At 42.9% G+C, this 21,794-nt stretch overlaps 1 protein-coding gene and 1 non-coding gene across 2 annotated transcripts; one reads left to right on the top strand and one right to left on the bottom strand.

Annotated features, from left to right (window-relative positions):
* The first annotated feature begins 8,955 nt into the window (after positions 1-8,955).
* On the top strand, positions 8,956-9,058 carry LOC133904173 (U6 spliceosomal RNA). The gene has a single exon (XR_009907409.1). It is a non-coding gene; the product is annotated as a U6 spliceosomal RNA (small nuclear RNA).
* Positions 9,059-9,821: 763 nt separating this feature from the next.
* LOC133903849 (uncharacterized) lies at positions 9,822-13,807 on the bottom strand. Its single transcript, XM_062345317.1, has 6 exons — positions 13,381-13,807; positions 12,639-12,856; positions 12,348-12,549; positions 12,184-12,269; positions 11,758-11,849; positions 9,822-10,489 (listed from the first exon to the last, which is right to left on the bottom strand). Exons 1-6 carry the CDS (start codon positions 13,477-13,479, stop codon positions 10,224-10,226), a joined length of 963 nt encoding a protein of 320 aa, XP_062201301.1. The 5' UTR covers positions 13,480-13,807; the 3' UTR covers positions 9,822-10,223.
* Between the last annotated feature and the right edge of the window lie 7,987 nt (positions 13,808-21,794).

The raw sequence follows: 21,794 nt of genomic DNA, 5'->3' as shown, positions 1-21,794 counted from the left end.
GTATTGAAATAGTTCAATATGCAGGATTCCAAATAAGGTTTCTCTTCAATGCCATATAGCGTCAATCTTTGCGAGACTCAACGTGTTGTGATACCTGATGACCAGAGAAATCTTAATATCAATCACAAGTCTTGTTGATAGTCATTCGGAAAAATCATCCTCTAGTACTGGATAAGAACGAGGATGTGACCAAGGTTTTTGGAGGAAAGAAAATGTCATTGTAAATGCTTACATCGATGCTAGATTTCAAACCAACAAAGGAATCATGGTGTGAAATCTGGTTTTATGTAAATGATGGAACAGTGAGCTAGAAATGTTCCATGCAAGAACCATTACCTACTCTACAACTATTGCTAAGTACACCACCGCTTTTGAAGTCGCATTGGAAATTGCTTGGATCAAAAAATTAGTTTATGAGTTATGTGTGGTTTGCAATGTGTTCAGTCCAATGAATCTCTATTGTCGATAGTTGACCTATTGCCCGAGCACTGGGTGCATTGGTACCACCATAATTTCGAGCATGTACTTTGTTATGGATACATCATTTAAATTGAATGGAGAAGTGATGTAAATATATGCAATTGGTATTGGATGCCTACTAGATTGGATCCATTAGCTTGTCTTATCCTACAACATGCAGGAAGGTGCACCAACGAGCAATATGTATTGGATGCCTATGTGACTGGCTCTAGTGCGAGTAGGAAAGTTTTATTGATATGTCGTAAAGGCAATCATGAGGATGATTGTACCACTTCTATGTTTGTGTTGTCTCGAGTAATTTGTTACTTTGTTCCTTGAATGATCATTATAGACATTGATTAGCAAGTATGTGACTTTCTCATAAGACTTATTGTTTGATATCATTCTAAAATGGTTCCTAGTTTCATATCAACATGTGGAACAATGATGATTCACAAACCAGCACATGTATTAATTGATGATCATGTTTCATGGATCATAGATATGGAGATATTAAACCAATAATGTGGGCACATATTAGCGATCATGGTGCTGGATAGACCCACCTCGAGACATTGCTAGGATAGTTATATGAAGTGTCATCAGTTGTGGTCTTGAGTGGTGTACCTGCAGAATTCTTTGACCTGAGATCGTTATTGATTCCAGAATGCGTAGTAACACACTTAGGGGCTTCCAAACGCTACTCCATAACTAGGTAGTTATAAAAGTTTCTTTTGGGTATATTATGAAACATGTCATGGGATGTGAGCAATCAAGATGGAATTTACCACTCCTAGATAACAGGAGAGATATCTCTGTACCCTTCGAGGTAGTTGGATTGAGAAAGTGCATGACCATGCCAATATGATTAAAGAGTTAATCATGATGAATCCACTACTTGATTGAGTGAATGATCGAGCTATCACAAGGGTGGCACGAATCTCGCCTTGCGCTTAACTGGTATCGTGTGGTAAAGGAATGGTGCATGTGTATATCAAGGTTCAGCCGATATGATCTTTATGTGTGCTCGGGAGTCAATATGTGTTGCTAGGTACCGCTATTAACTTGCAATTCGGAAAGAGTTTCCGGGTAGCATTCGTTTATACATGAACCTAACGGGTCATATACTTAAAGGGATGGAATTTAAAATTTGCATGAATCGACTCTAGTGCAAGTGGGAGATTATTGGTGATATGCCCTAGCGGCAATCGCGTATGCAGATTAGATCTGTGAATGAGATTTAATATGATCGAATGTCAATTAAGATTTAGAGTCACGATGGATTTTAATGAGATTAAAAACCCATTAGCGTACTCTATATAAGAGTAGGCAGGAGCCGTAGACGTATGGATTGATTTCGCCACCAAAACCCTAGCCGTCACCTCTTCTCAAACTCCCTGTGAAACCCTAGTTGGATGCGCAGTGCTAGCATAACAGCGCACGATGTTCCATCTCTGTACATGTGGATACCGTGTGTAACACCCTAATTTTTAGCTTTGTCAATTATTAAATTTTTTCCCACGAATTAGTTGATAACATCACCATTAGCATAGGAATAAAATAATATTTTCATCAATCAAATAAATAACTTATGTTATATTTTGATATGTTGTATTCATGTTGCTTCTGTAGACTGCATTAAAATCCTCCCTCCCTCTTTCTGTATTTATCTGGGTGGAAAAAAATTTCTAAAATAAAATGATAAACTTCGATTAACCTTTGTGCTGAAATCTTTAAAACTTAGCCAGCCCACCTTCCTTTTTCTTTTCTTCTGTTCCTTCCTTCGGTCCTCTTTCTTTTCTTTCGCTTTTCCTCGTCACCCCAAGAAAACCAGAGGCCGGCCTATTCTCTTTCTCACCGAGCTGAGCTGAAACCAGAGCAGCCCAAGCCACGCATGAACGTACGTACCCTGTTCGTCTCCTACCTCTTGCATCGTTTGTTTCTTCTCCCAGACCACCATGGCCACCTAGCAGAGATCGTATGAATGCGCATTCAAGTGCCCTAACACCCAAAAATGAGCAAAATGGGTCACCTATTCCACCCTCCTTCATTTCCCACCACCAAAGGTGCAAACCATCGCCCGTAATGGCCATAACTGTGACCTCTACTCGCTGGCATTGTACGTGCCTTGCCACTATTCTGCTCCCTTCCTGCAGCTATAAAAGGCACCACATCAATTACCCGGCCCTGCTAAACATCTCCGAACAACCTCTCACTCCCTACCGCCTTCTAGGGGCGAGTTCACGCCATCTTCCCCGGGTCCGGTGAGGCCGCTCGCCGCCACCACTGTTCTGGTGAGAGTTTGGCCACTGAGTCTATACAAGATTTGTTTGCTGACCGTTCCTATTCTACCTTTTTGCCGGAACCCTCTGCTGATTGCCGGACTTGAAGCTGCCTCAGCACGCCAGAGTCTGGACATTGTTATACGTGAGTTATTGCCGCCGGCCATCTCCCTTCACCATCGCCCGTCCCGTTTAGGTGAGAAGCATCACCATGCTGCCCTCTTTTCATCTTGCACATTGCAGACCTGCTGCGCCACTCCACGCCGGCAAGCTCGCTGCCCAGAGACGCTTGCTATAGGAAGCAGCTGCTGCGATCCTCCTTAACCAAAGCTGCAACATCAAAACAACCCACAATATTGTAGACTTGAACAAAGGATCATTAATCTCTTTTTGAAGCCTCGCGAACCTGTTTAGTTCCCAGCTGAACATCATGCTGATGTAGTAAATAGGTCTTTTCCCTTGGACGAAAATTTACAATGTCTGCCTTATCTTTTTCCATAGAGTTAAACCTTTAGAAAGTCTGTTCTAAACCGTCCAAACTCTGATTTGGACGATTCTTATGTCCAAAATTTTCTAAAACCACACTTTAGCCAAACACGACTAGCGTCTCTCGGAAGCTGGACTGTCAGTCACTCTAGGCTATCTTATTGAGACTTTCACCTTTGATTGTGGAGCTCTCTTGGTTGTGATGTGAGTTTCTTCTTTATAAGTTATGGTATGAGTTTCTTCTTTGTGGGTTGAGATGTGATATTGATCTTGAATTTCTTGGCCTCAAGGATAGTAGGTGTGGCAAAAACAGTCTTACCCTCCCCATTGTAAGCCATCCTGTCAAAACCCAACGCCGAAGCTAAATTTGTCTTAACTGCGCATATTTTTGTCTTGGTCAAAATCAACTTCATTTTTCCTTGCCTTCTGAGCATTTCTCCACAAGAAAAAGATATACTCATTCTCAGCCATGAACTTCTAACTTGTCCTCTAACCTAGCTGAGCTTGTGCTTAAGGATGATACAGGTGAAACAGTTTGGTTGTACATCATTAGAATTCTCAACACTCTCCAATTTAAACTCTAGCTCCTTTATGCACTTTGCTTTCACATCAACATCCTTTAAGAGCGAAAGGAAATTCTTGTAAGCGTCTAAGAGAGTAAGTCTAGACTTCTCAAAGAGCTTCTTCTCGGCAGTCTTAAGCCGACTAGTGACTTGAGCATGGAAAGTCTGAAGCTCAGCAAGCTCACTCATGACCATAAGCCAACTATCACACTCCTCATCCCTAGCCCTAGACCTAAGTAACTCAAGCTCAGAAGATGAATATTCGAGTTTAGACTTGAGTTCCTTGACTTCACGATCCGCTTTTTTAAGCAATCTATCCTAGCTAACAAGCGCATCATTCAAGGTATCGACCTGAATAGAAAGTTGGTTATATGAGGGTGATACCTCAGAAGAATTAAGCTCAGGTCACTGTTGTTGTCGTCTGCCATGAAGCAAAGTTCGGTGAAGTCCTTGTTTTTCTTCTTGTTCTTCATTGCTGACTCCTCCTCCTACGAGCTCTCCTCCTCGCTTCAGGAAGTGTCGACGTCACTGAGCGCCACAACGAAAGCTCGAGATGCCTCTTTGGCCACCTTATTGTCCATCTTATTGCGGTTCTTGAAGAAGGACTTCTAGTTCTTCTTGTGCTTGTCATGATCGTGGCCGCGATCTTTCTTCTTCTTGAGTTTTGGGCAATCCACCTTGAAATGAGTGGTATCATCATATTCATAACATGCCCAAGAGCCACCTCTCCTCTGGTCTCTTCTGTTGTTATAGAAGAAGGTGAATTTCTTCACGATCAAAGCAAGATCCTCATCATCAAGTGTGTCCACCTTCTCCTCTATGATAGAAACCAAGGAAGACAAAGCAAAGCCACTGGGTAAAGGGTTAGCACAAGAAAAGCCAACTCCAGCAGGACTACCATCACTAGGTCCTAAAACTAATGTCATGTTCTAAGACATGGGGCTTCCTAGGACTCTTCTAGACGCCTTGGCTATCTCGGTGGATTTGAGCTTGCTGAAGAGTTCATCATAAATCAACGTATCATAACTGAATGACTCCTTAATGCTTGAGATCTTCACTTCTCATATGCTACGGTCAAGAGCGTATCGAAGCTTGATCGCCCTCACATGGTAAGAGTAAGGTAGAACCCCAGTCAATCTAAAATTGCTAACAATCTCATCAAATTGAGCAGACATGGGCATCCAAAGACTCTCCAGGGCCTTACACGGGTATTTGATATTCTTGATTATTAATGCTCTAACGTTGAGTCTTGATTTGTTTAGTGCCTTCATGAAAAACACTAAGAGCAGTACAAATATCATGAGCAGTACGGAGGTGCTGAACTTTGTCAAACTCATTAGGACTCAGACTAGTGAACAATATATTTCTACCCTTGTTGTTTGCTTCGTATTGTTCAATTTGAACCTAAGTAGTGCGAGCGACTGTAATCTCATAGTTAGAGTCTACAACCTCTCATATTGCATTTCCTTGGCTTAGAAGATAAGCCACCATGCACACCTTCTAATAAGAAAAGTCATAACCTTCAAAGAGCATAATTTTACCATATCTCTCCATTACCGCCTACTGATCACAAAACCGGTTAGAGTCAACCAGTGATCAAACCCGCTTTGATACCAATTGTAGGATCGAGATTGGTGACTAGAGGGAGGTGAATAGACGCATAAACAAATTTCTTATAAAATTGATGGTCTTCTCCTATTCTTGAACCCAACACACCTCAAAACCATATGCAGAAGCAAAAGAGACAAAAACATATTGCAAGGCTTTTGTAACAAACGTTCCTCTTCAAAGGATGAGAACTCTAGGTTCCATTTAAGACCATATCAAGAGTCATGGCGTAAGAAAGCAATAAACTTGAAGAGAAATTCTTGAACACAAGAGAACTGGCTACTGGAAGAAGAAAATTTTCAAGTTGATGGATTCAGAGGGTTGGGATGGTTCAAGATCAACTCATATGCGAAGATTAACCCTATATCAACCAGAAGAATACCTCTTACAAGACAAAACAAGAGCAATGTTTAAGGAAAACGAAAATCAACAAAAAGACACCAAAAATGTGCACCAAAACCCGAGAGCCAAAAGTAGGAGACTAGAAGGAGATGAACTCAAGTATATGCAAAAACAACTTTCTTCATTAAGCTAAGAGGAACTCCCTCTTTTGACAGATTATAAAATATTTTTCTCACAAAAGCTATCACCTAAACATAGGCTAAGCACCCATCTCTCCCTCTCCACACAACACAAGTGGAAGCTCTCAAAACTCTCAAAGGCTCTACCAATTCCACCAGTCATACCTCTCTATTTATAGGTCATGGGGGCTTGCTTAACTCTTAAGCAATCATGCCCTTAAACTGTCCTTCACTTATAATGCACTCCCACCTACCATTAGGGGTAGTTTCGTCTGAATTTTTCTTCATCCATCGGATGGCTGTGGCGCCTGCATGACTTAGCTTTGTCCTGACGCAAGCTTCGTGATGATGCTACGTGCACTCCATCTCCCGAGGTTTTTGCAGCCAAACCGAGAAACTGTCTTGCACGCTTCTCAAAGCGTGACTCATAGCCACTTGCATACACCTTATGCAAGCATCCCGATGATGACACATATATTGCATCTTGCGATTTTGATCACCAGCAAATCTCTCTGGCTACCGATCCCTCGAGCCGCCTTGTCACTCGCACTGGCTTCCCTTTCACTTGACTTTGTCAACACACCATTTTTATCCTTCATCTCATGCTTTACTTGACCTCCACGTGTACAGCTAGAATCACCATTGGCTCCGCCTGGCTCCCTCAATCATCTAGCACCAAGCTCCCGCTTAGCCTCGATCTTCCTGTCGCCGGCCACCAAGTTGCATCCACCACCTACACATCATGATAAAATCTAACATGAACTTCCAACACCATTTAACTCCATCATAAGTTAGCCAAAATCAAAATCTCTGCAAAAATGACACATCTCTGAAAAATCGTGAACACCGGATGATCTGGTGTTCACTCCTCCTGAGCGCCGGACCATCCGGCGTGTTCAACTTAGCAGACTAGGCTGTTTGAAAACCTCTCTATAAGAAATAGTCCGGTGTGTATTTATGCCCATCGCTAGACCATTCAGCGTATCCATTCTTGCCAGAACCCGTTGTGCACCCTATCTGGAAAAATTAATTCGACGAAGCATCCGGCGTACACATTAGCCAGCACCGAACCATCCGGTGTATATAAGTTCGCCACAGCCAGTTTGCAACCTCTCTACAAGAAAAGCTTCGGCTTTCACTGATGCCCAACGCTGGACCATCCGGCGTATATTGCATATGAACACTGGATCATCTAGCGAGTTTATTTTCTTTAGCGCTAGATCATCCAACATGCACAATTTTCCTAGACTTAGAGACAAACACGCCAACTCTATTTTCTTTGTAACTTTGGTTAATTGTGACCATAATTACAATACATGACCATGCCAATGCAATATCAAAATCACCAAACCAAATCAACATCATTGTCAATCACCCATCCCATTTCAACTAGGTTTCTCAAGTTCATCCCTCGATCTTGGAATAGCTGCGGCTGGAGGCATGACCTGAATAGCAGGCATCCCTAAGCCAAGTTGACAAAGAATATCAAGGTTCACTCGACCCTCGACCGTCCATCGATGATGGGCGATATCGGGTGCTTGCAGAGGTCTAGTCGCGGTAGTCCCTAGTGGTAATCCTTCGGCGATGCCGATACCATGGGTGGCTGCTGCCGCTGCTGGATCTTTAGGGATTCCTACATCATTGTTCATCATAGTGTCTGGATCTTCTGTGCTTTGCTCGTTGGGGGTGCCGTCAGCTCCATCCATAAACACGAATCGATCTGTTCGGCTGCTCTGGTCATCAACGGAGTCTTCATTGCCACTTTCCTGACTCTCCCCATCGTTGTCGGTGTCTATGAACTAAAGAACGCTAGGCTCCTTAGGATCCCACTCGAGGTGCCCCACCTCGCAGTATGCGTCCAATGGGCCGGACTTGATGATCCCGGTATGGATCGGTTCACCTTGATCGTCCTAGCTGTATGCCATTGTTTCGAAGGTGACCTCCGAACCGGCAGGGGGCGATGTGAAGATGATCGCCACTGACTCGAAGTGGTCATAGAAGCCGGTATCAGATAATCCAACACAAACGTGCACTTGAGACATGATCGATCCTAAAAAAAAAATAGATACTTTCGAAGATTTGTTTCTAACAATATGTATGTAATTAGTCTGGGGTACCTTCGAGATCAGGAATCGAGTACGAAATAAGACACGCGATGTAGATAGGTTCAGGCCCCCAGCTGGAGTAATACCTTACGTCCTGTGTAGATGATATTGTATATGGATTATCTCAAGTACAAGTAAGGTAGCTAGTCCATTACAATGGAGTAGATCGGATTTGAACTAATCTAAGGTTGAAGTCACCGAGTATCTCCGCTAACAGGATCTTGGTGCTTGCGTCAAGTTATGTATGCATTGCTCTATTGTGTTGCGAGTTGAGTCCTCCCGGGGGTCTAGGTCCCCACCTTATATAGGGGTCTTAGCAATACTATGGAACTAGCCGTAGTCGATAGGGAGTCTTCCGTTTTGTCGGCTAAGGTAAGACAGCTGAATCCAGTCTGGATACTAGTTGTACTCGAATCGGTTAACCCGATCAAGACCTTCCTAGTATAGATTTTCATGATCTTCAAGTGTACCGAGTTCTGCAGATTCGGATCCACAATATCTAGAGTTGTCTATTAAGCATACGATATACCATATCCGTATATGATATACTCTTATACTTATATACACTATAATTAGATATTCAACAAGAGCAACTTATTGTATTCCTCAAACCAAATAAGAAAATTAGGAGTGAGATGATCATCACCCCCTGGCTCCCTAGGACTAAGACTAGTGCGCATTACTCGGAAATGGTCCGTTGGATGAGAATCGGACGTGTTTACAAGCGGATCCTAATTCCGGAGTGGGAAACATTGGTTTCTCCGATTGCACTGGATTGAACTAAGAAGGCTGAAGCATGGCGTGGGCTGCTTACTTGGCTTCTACGGGTTGAGTAAACTATTGTCCTCATAGATTTCACGGGTAATTACCCCATCGGGAATACAGATGGAGTTAGACTAACCTATAAACCCGTGGGGTTGGCCTTTCTACCATCTCTTCGGAGACATCCGATAAAATTAGAACAATACAGAAAAGATTAGTATGACCCCTGCGCAAGGATGATATGTACAAATGGAGAAATGGTTCAGATTTTTTTGAGTTTCCTAGCTTTCTTTTTTTTGGGTTGGTTCAAGTTTGCAATATTTCACAGTCAGTAGCCATACGGCGAGGCCGATTCTGCTTCTAACTCGCCACCCTTTTGCCTAATGCTTGCACTCCATAAATCGTTGTCCATCTGTTTGTTTTTTTTCGAGCAGTGTAGTCCATCTCTTTAGCTAATTGAATTCACTTACACCAGCACTCAAATGCCTACCGTTTCAACAGGAGCTCTTTTGCGGAATACCCTTGTATTTCCTTCAGAAGACATCTCTGTACATGATGCTACGCACTTTAGTTGAGTAAAAAGAATACTTCTATCTAAGTAATTTTATTCAAAACTTCCCAGAGTATACAGGTTATGCTGTCTGTTTTTTTATTCATTTTCCACCTGCAGCCGTGCATCTTTTTCATCCTGAAGCTTCACAGGCACTGGTCTTACCAGTGACTACCGAGGCACCGATACATTGTTTACATTCGATAAAATTGGAAGGTTTCTTTTCAGAGGATGACATTCACAAATAGAGAAATGCTCCAAATTCCTTTTTCATCTGTTCTACAATAGTTTGGTGGAAATTCCTATTATTGCATTAAGCAGTATGGCCTGTATGTATGTGTACGTCATGTTGAATCGCCATTTAATTTGAGGTTCCCCTAAAGGAAGTTATGCAATTGTCTTTACTGTTCTGGCCTAATTTGAAGCACAACTCAATAATAGAGCAATCAGACTGAAAACGGTAGGTACAACTGCCTGACTGTATATGAGAATGAAATTGTCATCAACTGATTCAGGACCAACTTGATTCTGCATAAGCAGTTCCATCCCGGACTAACATTCTCTGGAGCACTAAAATACACAAGGCAAGGACTACAATATGGATCCAACCACAGCATTGGATACCGATACCGAATTAGTTGCAAAACTTCTGTACAAAATCAGTTACATCTTCAGCCAAGAAACAGAAAACCTTTCAAGTCCTGACATGTTTGGTATTTGCTGCAATAAACTCGAGCAGTATAAATCTATCCCGCGAATGTTGGACTCACATTTACCAGGGTACTGTACGGTAAACGTTTGCGACCCTTCTCAGTGGTGTAAGTAATTTTGGTATCTTCAAGATCCCCAACCACGAGCTTCTTTGCAAGCTACTCCAGATCAGTGGTTCATATGGTGTGAGTGATGAAGAAGTTGAAGTCATGATGCTGGACTCCAAGCTGCTTAAGCCAGGAGTCTGCCGCACCAAAGAGGGACCCCATCCTTTTATAATCTCCTGTCCATGGGTTGGTCCAGAGAGAACCTTGTATCTTGTGTGCTGCAAGGCCAAATGGAGGGAGTGATACTGTGTTGCTCTTTTTATCCATATGGTCATTTTGTTTCCCATTGGCAACTGGATGGCAACAACCATTGGCCGTGATGTCAAGCGCGTGATCTGTGGACAGGAAACATAACACAGGTTACCGTGGTTCGAAGACAGTACTAAGGTCATCGTTCATGCAGCTGCGGTGAAGCCAAGAAGTCAGGTCCTAACATGCATATCATTGTCAAGCTCAAAGATCTGGCTTGATTTGTACTCTAAGATCTTTTTAATCTTCTGAAGTAGATAACTGGTGTGCCTAAGTGCTTTTGCGCACATTGCAATCCAAGTAAGCTTGCTCCAAATATAAAAGAACTCTTACTCCATGCTATTTGCTATAACATAGATATTTCTAGTCTTTAAGAAACAATTGCATGTATAAGAAGGAGCAGTGAAGTCATGGTACATGAGAAGGCAGTCTCTTTCCTCCTTTTTATTGGGAAAGAACTGCTGTCACCAACTCTTTTTTTTAGTAAGTGGTTTCCTTAACTATACACTTAAAAGCTAAGGCATGAAGCCTTTTGAATCTGCAGTTGACAATTTGGATGCAAAATAGCAAGCTGAACAAACCCTTGAAGAAAACTCCCATACTCTTGTAAGCTAAGGCATCTACTGATTTTAAGATAGTGTGGCATACCGGTATGCAGTAAAAAGCACATCTTGACATCAAAGTATATAATATGCATATTTTGCAATATAGAAACATAACTGAAGCATCAGTGCACCTTTTCCAAATATATAGTTCATTGTTTGAAAATTAAAGACCACTCAACCAACCAGTCTCAAGCAAGGTGAACCAGATTGCCACTCCTCTTTCTAAGTATACATAAAACATATGTATCAATTACTTAGGGAATTCTTTTCCAAGGCACACAGACATTCTGTTCTTGTGAATGATAATAATGTTGTAATGCATATCATCATGTAATTTGACGAAGGCAAAACTTTGAGCAAATGATAAATTTTGCATTAATTAAGGCTTAATGTTTTATGTGTGAATAAGTGCTAACTCCCAATAGAACAGAAGTATTAATATTAGAGAAAGGAGCTGTCATCATATCTTGTGACCTTACGGTCATGCTCTTTCAGGCACAACCCAATCAAATTCAGGAGAGACACACGGTGCAGTGAAATTTGAATCAATACGCCTACACCAACATCCTAAACAACATAAAGGGAAATCATCCCAAGGCCCAAAGATCAGAAGAATGTTGATAATAATATCATCGATGGCAATGTTCAAGCAGCAATGGTACAGAAGCCAATTGAAATAATGAAATTCTTGTGCCATGACAGTTGACAAAAATGGTACTAAGTAGTGCCCGCTGTGCAACAAAACATACCTTGAAATGAGGAGGAAATGGTATGGTACGTTAGGAAGCATGCAGATAAGTCCTTCACGTTGCGCTGGTAAGGAATGTGGTAGATAGGATACCTAGTTAAAGTAGCAGACGTGAATGACAATGGTGACCACTATCATCACTGAGAGGAAAATTAACAACAAATGCGTTTCTGGACCTAGAAACAATCACTACTATTTAGAAACTAAGGATTATCGAAGCACTCAAATCTATTGTAAAACTGATAAAGCACAAGTTGAGTGCCGTGCAACAGCTTCCAATCTAGAAAATCATTTGCAACGAGGAAAGTAGAAAAAGCATGCAAGCGTGATCTTATTTCACGAGACTCCTAGATAATTTAACCGTTTTATCTGCCAACTCTTTCTTTCTTCAAAATAACATAAGCAATGGATATAATTTCGACCGTACCAGGCAACTGACATCCAACTAACAGGCGAAAGGTCGCTACTCTTCAACGATGTCAACCCAGGAAAGCCCTGTGATAGTTCATATACCTAAAAAAGATAATGATATGAGAACAGTGATTCATAGCAGAGCTGAGATAAACTCACAGCAAGGACATAGAAATTCACCTTGTCCATGAGTGGGACCCTTCCATAAGGTGAGCCGACTTCAAAGAACTCAAAGTACAAATGCCCAGGGCGCTTCCTATTGCCCCCTAACACATCACAGTTAAACATTGATTCGTCAGAAGTCGAACTCCAGGATCTTGACATCTTCTCATTGTCCTCATCATCACTCCAGAAATCCATGCCATTATCTTCACCAAAACTCCTGCAGAAAACATAAAGCTAAATTGGCCTACAGTTCAAAATCACCATGAACTCAAAACTTCAGCACAAGCAAGGATCTCTTGTTCAGACCTAGATGCAGTCAGGACTTTGTTGGTGTATAGCTGTATCCCTGATAGGTAGGGAACATAGTACTGAACTACTTTCTCCCCTCCAGGGAGCTGCACTGTAGCTCCGGCACCGTACGCGCTCCACTCGTAGTATTGCTCCCAGAGATCTGCAAGATTGAAGTACTCGACGCTTTCTATATCGGCGTGGTTCCAAGCGTCGGCCGACAATCGTCCATTCGTCTGGATCAAAATGAACATCGTCTCACTTTCAGAGAGTAAGAAAAATAACATGCCTACAGTAGCTAGCTACCCTACATATCATCACCCAATAACATTAATAAAACAGTTGAAGAGCAGGCAGAATTGACATAAGGGAGCCGAATTTAAGATTGCCATAATCACCACAGCTGTATCACAAATTCCCAACTAGGCAGAAGGAAAGGGTAAAACTTCATACTAGTACAATTCTCATAATAAAGAAAAAAAAGCAGTACTAGAACACTGTCATAGTGTCATCAACCATTTCACGAAGACATTTGCCATCAGATCAGAAAAAAAAGGCAGAATGATCCATCAGTAAATAGATGAGCAGTAACTAAAAAACATTCCCCCCCCCCCCCCCACACTAAGCGGTGCAGAGAAACGAGTAAATGAGAAATCCGAAACTCCCAAGACGCCACAGATCGGCACGGACCATGTCAGCCACGGCCAGAAACTAGCAAGAACATCAGAGACACGAGCTACACGGGAAGCAATTGCGTCACCTTGGGGAGAATGTGCGTCTCCACGGCGGGGGTGGTGCAGTCCAAGAAGCACTGCAGGTTGGACGGCGGCCGCCCCTTCTCCACCATCTGCCCGCCCATGGCTCCTCCTTCCCTTCACCTCGCCTCTCTACACGGCTCCTTTCTCTCCAATCACCCACAACAATCCGTCGACCAAACCACTCCGGGCGGGCAAAGAACCCCCCAAGAAACCGAGCAGGCAGCAGAATTCCACCCGAATCTTGCAGCACTCTGCAGTTTACACCTCTGTGCAAGAACCGAGATTGTCAGGAATTGAAGCGAGGAGGGGAGTGGGAGGAAGAAGAGGACGAGACTTTATTCGGACCGAGGAAGAAGAGAATCGGAAGAGGAGGAGAAGCGGGGTATGGCCGTATGAAACGGGCTTCGGTTTGCTTTGCTCTCTCTCTCTCATTGTCGGACTCCAAGCCCCACCCCACGTCACGTACGCGGTGGATGCTGAGTCCGTGGGCTGGACCCGGCAACCCGATGGAGGCATCGCCTGCCCGGACCCGTTATGATTTATTCAGCGGCTTAGGTGTTGTGTTATTTAAGCCTAAACTGACATGTAACCATGCATGTGAACACTATGGACAATTTGAGCAAGTAAACATCAGCGATAAATCACCACCATAGGTTATTTTCAGATGAAGAAAAAAATATAGGTAGAATCATATCTTATAATTATCTTATGTAACTGAGTGTTATCCAGTGAGATATAGATACAACATAGTATGTATGTGGTGTCTATTTTAAGTCCGAAAAGAAAGTATTGCATCTTTTGTGCTCTAGGATGGTATATATGGTAGCTATCAGATAACAATATTATTCTTTGGTATCAATGAATCTATATAATTTTATACTTGTTCATATAGAAGAGGAAGGAAATCTTTTCCAAGTGAGGAAAAGGTGTGGTTAGCCAAAATTCGCAAGCAAAGTGAAAGAAAGAGACATTCTCTTCTTTCCATACACACCACCGGCCAGTATAATCCAATAACCTGTTAACCCTCAACGCAAAACCGCATCAGTTAAAATATTGCTTTCCAGCTTTGACTCGTTGTCATGCCTCCGGGCCCACTCGCTATCCAAAGCAAGGAGCCACTCGGCTGAAAGAAAAAAAAAACGTTAAGGCATGCTATTTTTTGTGGATCCAATAGCCCGTTGATTGACATACTTCCAACTTTGTCACATTCTTAGCTTTTTTTTGTCACACTCTTAGCTTTTTTGTACATACTTCCATCCATGCAGGATAAAACCATCTGGGATTTTTGAAAAGTTGCTTGGCTTTTTTGCAACTAAAAACTGGTAAGGAATTTGCTTCTTTTCTGAACCTTTTTCTCTTGCTGATTGAAAACACTACTTTAGGCTTTTGGTAGAAGGAGATAATTGCAAATTTGCCACTGCTTTGAACCGTTATTGTAAACTTGTCACTAGAAAATTAAAAAATAGCACCAGAATTGTCGTGCGAGTGACATTCTAGCAAAAAATAAAAAATCAGTGGCAAATTTGCAAATGCCCTGTTGTAGGGATGTTTCATCCTAATTGTACTCTTCTTCTTTTTTTTGCGGAAAGGGATTGAATTAGATTAAACCATCAAAATACATCCCCTTTTTGCGAAGAGGTCCCTGAGAAAAAAGAAAATTACATATGACTCACACAGAGAACTCCAACCCATCTTCTTCATCGAAACTGGCAACCACTGCTGCTTCCCACGATGACGGCGACGAAGAAGCAAACAGAGCCGATTTTGAGGCCACTAACCGCACCTGAAGTGGAGCCCACACATGTAGAAGCCACAAAAGATGCGCACAGACGAGCTCGGAGGCTCCGCCTCCGCCAAGCCCCTGTACGCGCAAAGAAACACTGAACGAGCATCGACCAGCTCCACTCCAGGCGAGGTCGGGCAAAAGACCGGCACTAGATCTCACGGAGCCACCAAAGAAACTAGCCCAGAAACGAGATCCGATGCCGCCAGCGGAAACACCAACGGCCCGGAAAGCAACGCTGCACAAGGGGACGGCAAAAGCCTCCAATCCTTCTGCAGAGAAGACTAGAGATACTAACCATTCCTCTGTCGCACCGAAGAAGACACGGAAACCACCGCCGACGCCGGAGACGACAGGGAAGGAGAAGACCCGCACGATATTGACACCGAGACCTAGCTCGACGAAGATCGCTGAAGACAAAATCTTCCTTTGCTTTCCTCCGCTCAGGATCTTCAATGAAGCAACGCCGGCAAAGAGATCGCCACCGGAAGATCCCACAACGGAGAAGAGGCGAAGGGAACAAAAGATCACCAGCAACCATGTTGCCATGGATGGATCTAACTACCTAGATCTAAAAACTAGACCCTAAAACCAGATCCATCAGCGGATCTTGCTTCCCCTCCCTCTCCGGCGCCGGAAAGGCCACCGGAGAGGAGGGGAAGCGACGGAAACCACGCTGGGAACAAGAACGCCGGAAAAACGCCTTTTCACCCGCTCCTTACTGTAGAGAAGGGGAAGCCCCTATGTTCTCCACGCACTTCCTAATTGTACTCTTCTGTTGCTTAATTTAGTGACCATTTTAGCTTACTTATTAGATGTGTCGAGAGTTTAAGCAGCCTTCTCCATGCCTTTTCTTCCCGGGGTCAATCTTTTATTGAAAGCGAATATATATGGTAATGAGCACAAAGTGACCATGTGAAAACAAAATTACTTGGCTCGAGACGGTCAAGATACGAGAGTATATGCATCGCATTTAAAGAAAAGAAATGGATATTAATAAAGATGAATACTGAGAAGATATGGATCTTAATTAATTTGTGAACATCCATTGTGGATACTTAGGTGTACAATTTAATAATTAGTGATTTGTATTTAAATAAATGGTCTGGGTATAAATGCACTTACGAATATTCTTAGTGAATATGACCTGTCACGGTCGAGCTCGAGTATTATTGAATTCTAATATGAAAGAAACCAGTATAAATTGCCGTCATGTCACGAAAGTTCCTATATTTTCTTTTATAAAAAGAAAAGAAAAGACGGTTAAGAGTTTTGCATTCAGAAAGAGATGAACGCCCGAGCTGATCCAAGAAGGCAAGAACACAGTCCCCCGCTCCCCCACACCACACAAGCCGCTGGCGTGCTCCCCGCCATGGCATGCTGAGTTGGTCCATGCAGAGGTTGCTGTCCGTCACCAAAGGTCCAAAACTATTAGCTGTCTCGACCACAAATTCGATGGAATTTCTTGGCTGGATAGTTAGGTTGTGGGCATGAGACCTTAGTTGGCAAACTGCCCCATCGAAAAAGAAATTACAAACTACCTAGCTGGAAATTGAATATTCACTACGTAAAAAAAAAACTCAAAAATAACGGATCATAATTATTATAGGTAACGGGTTTGTTACCCGTCACCTGGACACATTTCTGATGATCAGTCATACCCGTCACTAATAAGATCATTGGTGATGAGTCAAAACTTAACCGATTACTTATGACTTGTAATAAATGACGAGTCACAATTATGACCCGTCATTTATGATTTGATGAACTTTTTTCACGTTTTTAAAAACAAAAAAGTCTCAATTTTTTTTTTTTTACCAAACAAGCCAAGCCTTTTTTCAAAGTATTTTCAATACTTGCGTTCCGCGGGAATCAAACCCGCCACCTCTCTCACACGCGAACACCCTCACCAACTCAACTATTACGTTGTTGTGATACGAAGCAGATATTTTATCCTTTTAAGCTTTGTTACCGAAGGTTATAGATAACGAGTCATAACATGACCCATCACCTAATAAGTTATGACCTATCACCTATGTATATGTTACCAATTTTAATTATAGGTTGCTTCAGAGCTTAACTGCAAAGAGAATAAAAATACTTTTAATGGTTCGATTCAAAGTTTTGGAATCAGAGAGTGGGATTAAAGTTCAATTGAACTGTTCACTTCGGCCGTAAGCAGCTGCAGAATTGAAATAAGCACTATAACTAATGTTTCAAGTAAGTGATCCGGAGCGCTCTCGGTAAAACAGGCATAACTTTTGCATATGGACTCCGAATTCGATATTTTTTTGACTCTACGAATATCTACAGAAAAAATTACATCTATTTCTCCCCGATCTTATCGGGTTCGGTGAATTTTTCGAGGCCAAAAAATGACTTGGAAGATTGAGTTCTCATCCCCAGAAGTTTCTATACTGTTTTCAAAATGTGTGTTTGTGTCTATAGCCGTCACATCTTACATCAAACTTGAGCAGATATATACAATAGTTTCTATTCTAGTGCTACTAATATGAGAAAAAATAAGAAAAAAATAAAATAAAAATAAAAAAATTATAGCATCATTCTATGTACATATTTACTATATAATATGTAGTTGATGGGCTAATACATATAATATTTTATCAAACTGATTGACTAATACATCTAATAATTAAGTAATTAAAATTCCTTCATCTGCTTTGTTATGAAACTGGCTATTAGCGATGGATTAAAACTTGACCCGTCACTAATAACTCTTTAGGACGACCCGTCGCTAATGAGTTATTCATTAATGACAGATCACAACTATAACCCATCACTTTTGACATAAATGACGGATCATATTATAATATATTGCTAATTTTATGTCTCTTTTATTAGTTTTTTACGTAGTGATAGTCACGTTTAGTCGCAAAACAAAAGCAAAAAAGAAGAATTAAAACATTATTATCTTGTCTTGTCTTGAGCGAAGGGAGTGGAAGTCCTTTCTAATTTTCTGTGGAAGTCCAGAGGAATCTGGCCCACCTAATTTGATCCTTCAAGTGTGGGATGATGTGACAGGGAGGAGAGAGAAGATAGGGTATTTTCATTGGGGTCACTGGTTTCATTTCATTTTATTTCTTGGAGGGAAATTTATTTATTTATTTGTGTTTAGATTTATGTTAAAAGAGTAATGAAAAAAATATAAAATAAATGAGACAATCAACAAATAAATAGATATTAGATGAGAGGAATAAACAGCCGAGATAGATCCCATATATATAAGAGTACATAGAGTTGTATCTTCCCTTGTTTATTGGAGGGAGCATTTGATCCTCGAAACAATTCCTGGTAGCCTATATGGAGCACTTGACTGGAAAAGATGATACCCACAACAATCAGTGTGGTGGCAGCAGCATCTTTATTCGCATGCGGCGCCTGTTTGTGCTCTCCATTGCTCCATGTCTCGCATTGGCGAGTCCTTTTCTGCGAAAACTTAGCTTGGAGAATTGGGTTAATGGTGTCGGCCATTAGTCCAAAAAAAATGCAATTATGTAGACTCTAATATAGGTTAGATGAGCCACTGAGCCATCTTGATAATACACAAACATGCTAGTAATTAAGTGCTATAGTGCATATCACATTCTACACTAGGCTTTCGGAAGAGACTTAGATATTTGGGTGAATTTCACATGAAACGGCTCAGGACGCAAAAATTCACATGAAATCAACTATTCAGTTGAAATCGGGAAAAATCTTACCTTCCAAACGTGGGCTTGACATAGCTAGAGCATAATTTGTGCCATTTTTCCAAGATATGCATGAGGGGAAAAAACCATTGTGACATTTTTCATCCTCGGTTTTTCTGCCTAACTTATGTTTCTATCCAGACCGTTAACGATTGCGATCCCCAAAATTTTGACCTCTTGTTTGGATCACCCTGGAATTCTGTGCACATTAACAGCAAGCATCTGATGTCCCCTCGTCAAGGATATATAAATTATAGTATTCGTCTTGACAGGATTGACCTAGCTACACGGCTGTGCAGTTAGGCAGCTCAGCAAGATCAGCCTCTCCTCGATGCCATTAGGATGAAAGTGACACACTGGAGTGACCTGGCGCAGATAATCCAAGTCATAATCAGGAGATTATATGTGACAAACAGACCTTGCCAGCTCTGTCCTTGTCAGAAGAGCTGTGTTCTTGACAGGTCACTGATCACATGCTTGGTGGGCTTAAGTTTTTATTTTTATTTTGTCAATTATGCTACATGGGTTTATGGGACATACGAAGGATCACCCTTTGCGGACAATCTAATATGCCGACTTTAATTTGGAGAATTTTGGGCGCTTTTTGTCGTAAAGTTATGTGGCAAGAAATTACCAGTGGGCCACGGTGCTATCCACGTGGCGCAATTGTGGATTCCATTATTGTGTTTTAGAAAATCTTGGGGGCGAATTTTTGTAACTGGCTATGGAGTACAAGAGGAGGTTTTTTTTAATTGTATTACAAGAGAAGGAATTTCACTCGATTCTATAGCCTCATCATTGGTCATCACTAATGTTGTATTGAAATTTAGTAATAATATAAAGTGACAATTGCAAAGAAACCACTACTTCTGTTGTTATTACAAGCTTGCTACTAGAAAATTACAAAAATATCATTAAAACTGTCATTCGAGTGGCATCCTTACAAAAAATAAAAAACCAGGGAGGTATTTGCAAATGCCCCTAATATAAATGTTCCACACGAGTCCTCTCCAATGAGCTCATCCTCTCCATCCACGTCGGTGGTCGGGTAGCAAAAGGAAAGAATGGAGAGAGTTAGGGAATGAAGTCTCTCCTTCCTCTTGCGGCATAGCATCGAGTAGATCTTCAGGACTTCTTGTAATCCTCTTTCCTTCAGCTTACATGTAAAAAAGCTCGAAACCTTGTTAAATGAAAGAATCATATTTCTACGCAATGCATGTGTATGACTGTGAATCTTTCGTGAATACAAGAAGCATTCAAACAAGTATTCGACTTTTGTTTCTTTCGAGTAGCTTAGGGAGTTTTGGGATCTCTTGTCAGGATGTTCATCGCGAAAAGCATCTTAGCTTTTAGGAACCTGAGGACGCGATAAGGTTTTTCGCGGTCCCTAAAAGATGTTCTTCCCTTCTCGTTAGAAATATGACATGCACGACAATTTTTGTAGGCCGAGTATATCTGAAGCCCCCGACTGGTTATTGGGGAAAGATTCATGGATGGTATCGGTGTATCAGGAACCGGGGGTCCCCGAATCCCGAGGCCAGGCTAGCAATCCGCCACATGGCGCCATCCCACGAAGTCTCCACCGCCAGGTAAAAAAGATCGAGTCCCAGGAGAGGGCGCTCGGGGCCACAGTCGGTAGTCCCCGAGTACCCCAGTTCCCCGATGATCCATGAAGTCTAAGTGCCGGGAAGAAAGTGCTCGGGAAGGTGTGCGGTGACCTCCGAGCACCCAAGTCCCCCGACGACCAGAAAAACTAAGTACCGGGAGAAACGTGCCCGGGGCCACTAGCGGTGGCCCCCTGGGTACCCAAGTATCCCGATGACCCACCGAAGGAAGTTTCGGGAGAGAGTGCTCGAGGCTGCGTGTAGCAGCCCCCGAGCACTCGGTTCCCCGAGGATCCGTACAAGTGTGCCCGGGAGAGAGTGCTCGGGGAGGTGAACAGTACCCCCGAGCACTCGGTTTCCCGAGGACAAGAAAGGGCATTCTCGAGAGAGAGTGCTCGGGGAGGTGAACAGTGACCCCCGAGCACTCGGTTCCCCGACGACCCAGATAGCCCCCTGGCAGTGGCTCCCGAGGGGCCACTGATGAGGTGTCAGCCAGTCAAAGGCCCAAGGCCGTATTTAAAGAGCGTGCGTGGCCTGTCACCTCCAACTGCTCCCGCCGCGCTCAGCGTCAGTTCCTGCCACGTCCTGACAGAAGGGCGTGGGGTTATTAATTGCACGGGTCCCATCCCGTGCCATCCGGCCCGTCTCGGGATAACATCGTAAGGGCCGAGGCGTTCCGTCTGCCGCGTTGCTGTGGCAGGGGAACAAGACAGGGCGGGCACGCCGGGCCGCTCTGCGGCTGCCCGGTGGGCCCCCTCCACGGCGCCCGTTGCCAGTGCATTTATGGTGACGGATGACCGGGCGTGGGACGCATTTTTCACCCCCGGTCACTTCGCCCAGAGGAAATGATGATGCCCTTTCCATTTATGGTATCTCGGAACTCGTGCTCCCCCTCCCATTCGGGGCACGCTGCTGCCGGCGGGTATTTAAAGCCGCCAGCGGCACAAAGGAAAAAACGGCTCAGAAGTGTGGGAAAGCAAGTAAAAAAGAAACAACGGCTGAGAAGGGAACAACACAGCACAGAAGAGAGAAGAACAAAGAGCCCTAGGCTCTAAGATAGATAATCATTCTTGTAACCAGCAACATCCTTGAGGGACTTCCTCAGGGCATTTATAGTATCCATACAGGAGTAGGGTGTTACGCCCCCATGCGGCCCGAACCTGTTTAAACACCAGTGCATTTACTCCTTTCCGCATTAGATCACTCCGCACCGCCGGCCATCGCATTCATACCCATTTATTTCTCAGGCGAACATATTCAGGATCATCCCCCCGGCCGAATCTCTAAAAAGGGGTCCCCCAGGATCCCTGCGACAGGAG

This window comes from Phragmites australis, chromosome 21, assembly GCF_958298935.1.
Source record: "Phragmites australis chromosome 21, lpPhrAust1.1, whole genome shotgun sequence".
In the NCBI taxonomy this organism is placed as follows: Eukaryota; Viridiplantae; Streptophyta; class Magnoliopsida; order Poales; family Poaceae; genus Phragmites; species Phragmites australis.
This window is presented reverse-complemented; position numbering and strand designations above follow the sequence as displayed.

Excerpts from the sequence above, each read along its gene's own strand:
- LOC133903849 (XM_062345317.1), bottom strand. The coding sequence starts at position 13,479 with ATGGGCGGGCAGATGGTGGAGAAGGGGCGGCCGCCGTCCAACCTGCAG. Across the intron at positions 12,857-13,380 it reads AGACGCACATTCTCCCCAAG|ACGAATGGACGATTGTCGGC; the intron begins GTGACGCAATTG and ends ATTTTGATCCAG. Across the intron at positions 10,490-11,757 it reads CATTTCCTCCTCATTTCAAG|ATCACGCGCTTGACATCACG; the intron begins GTATGTTTTGTT and ends TCCTGTCCACAG.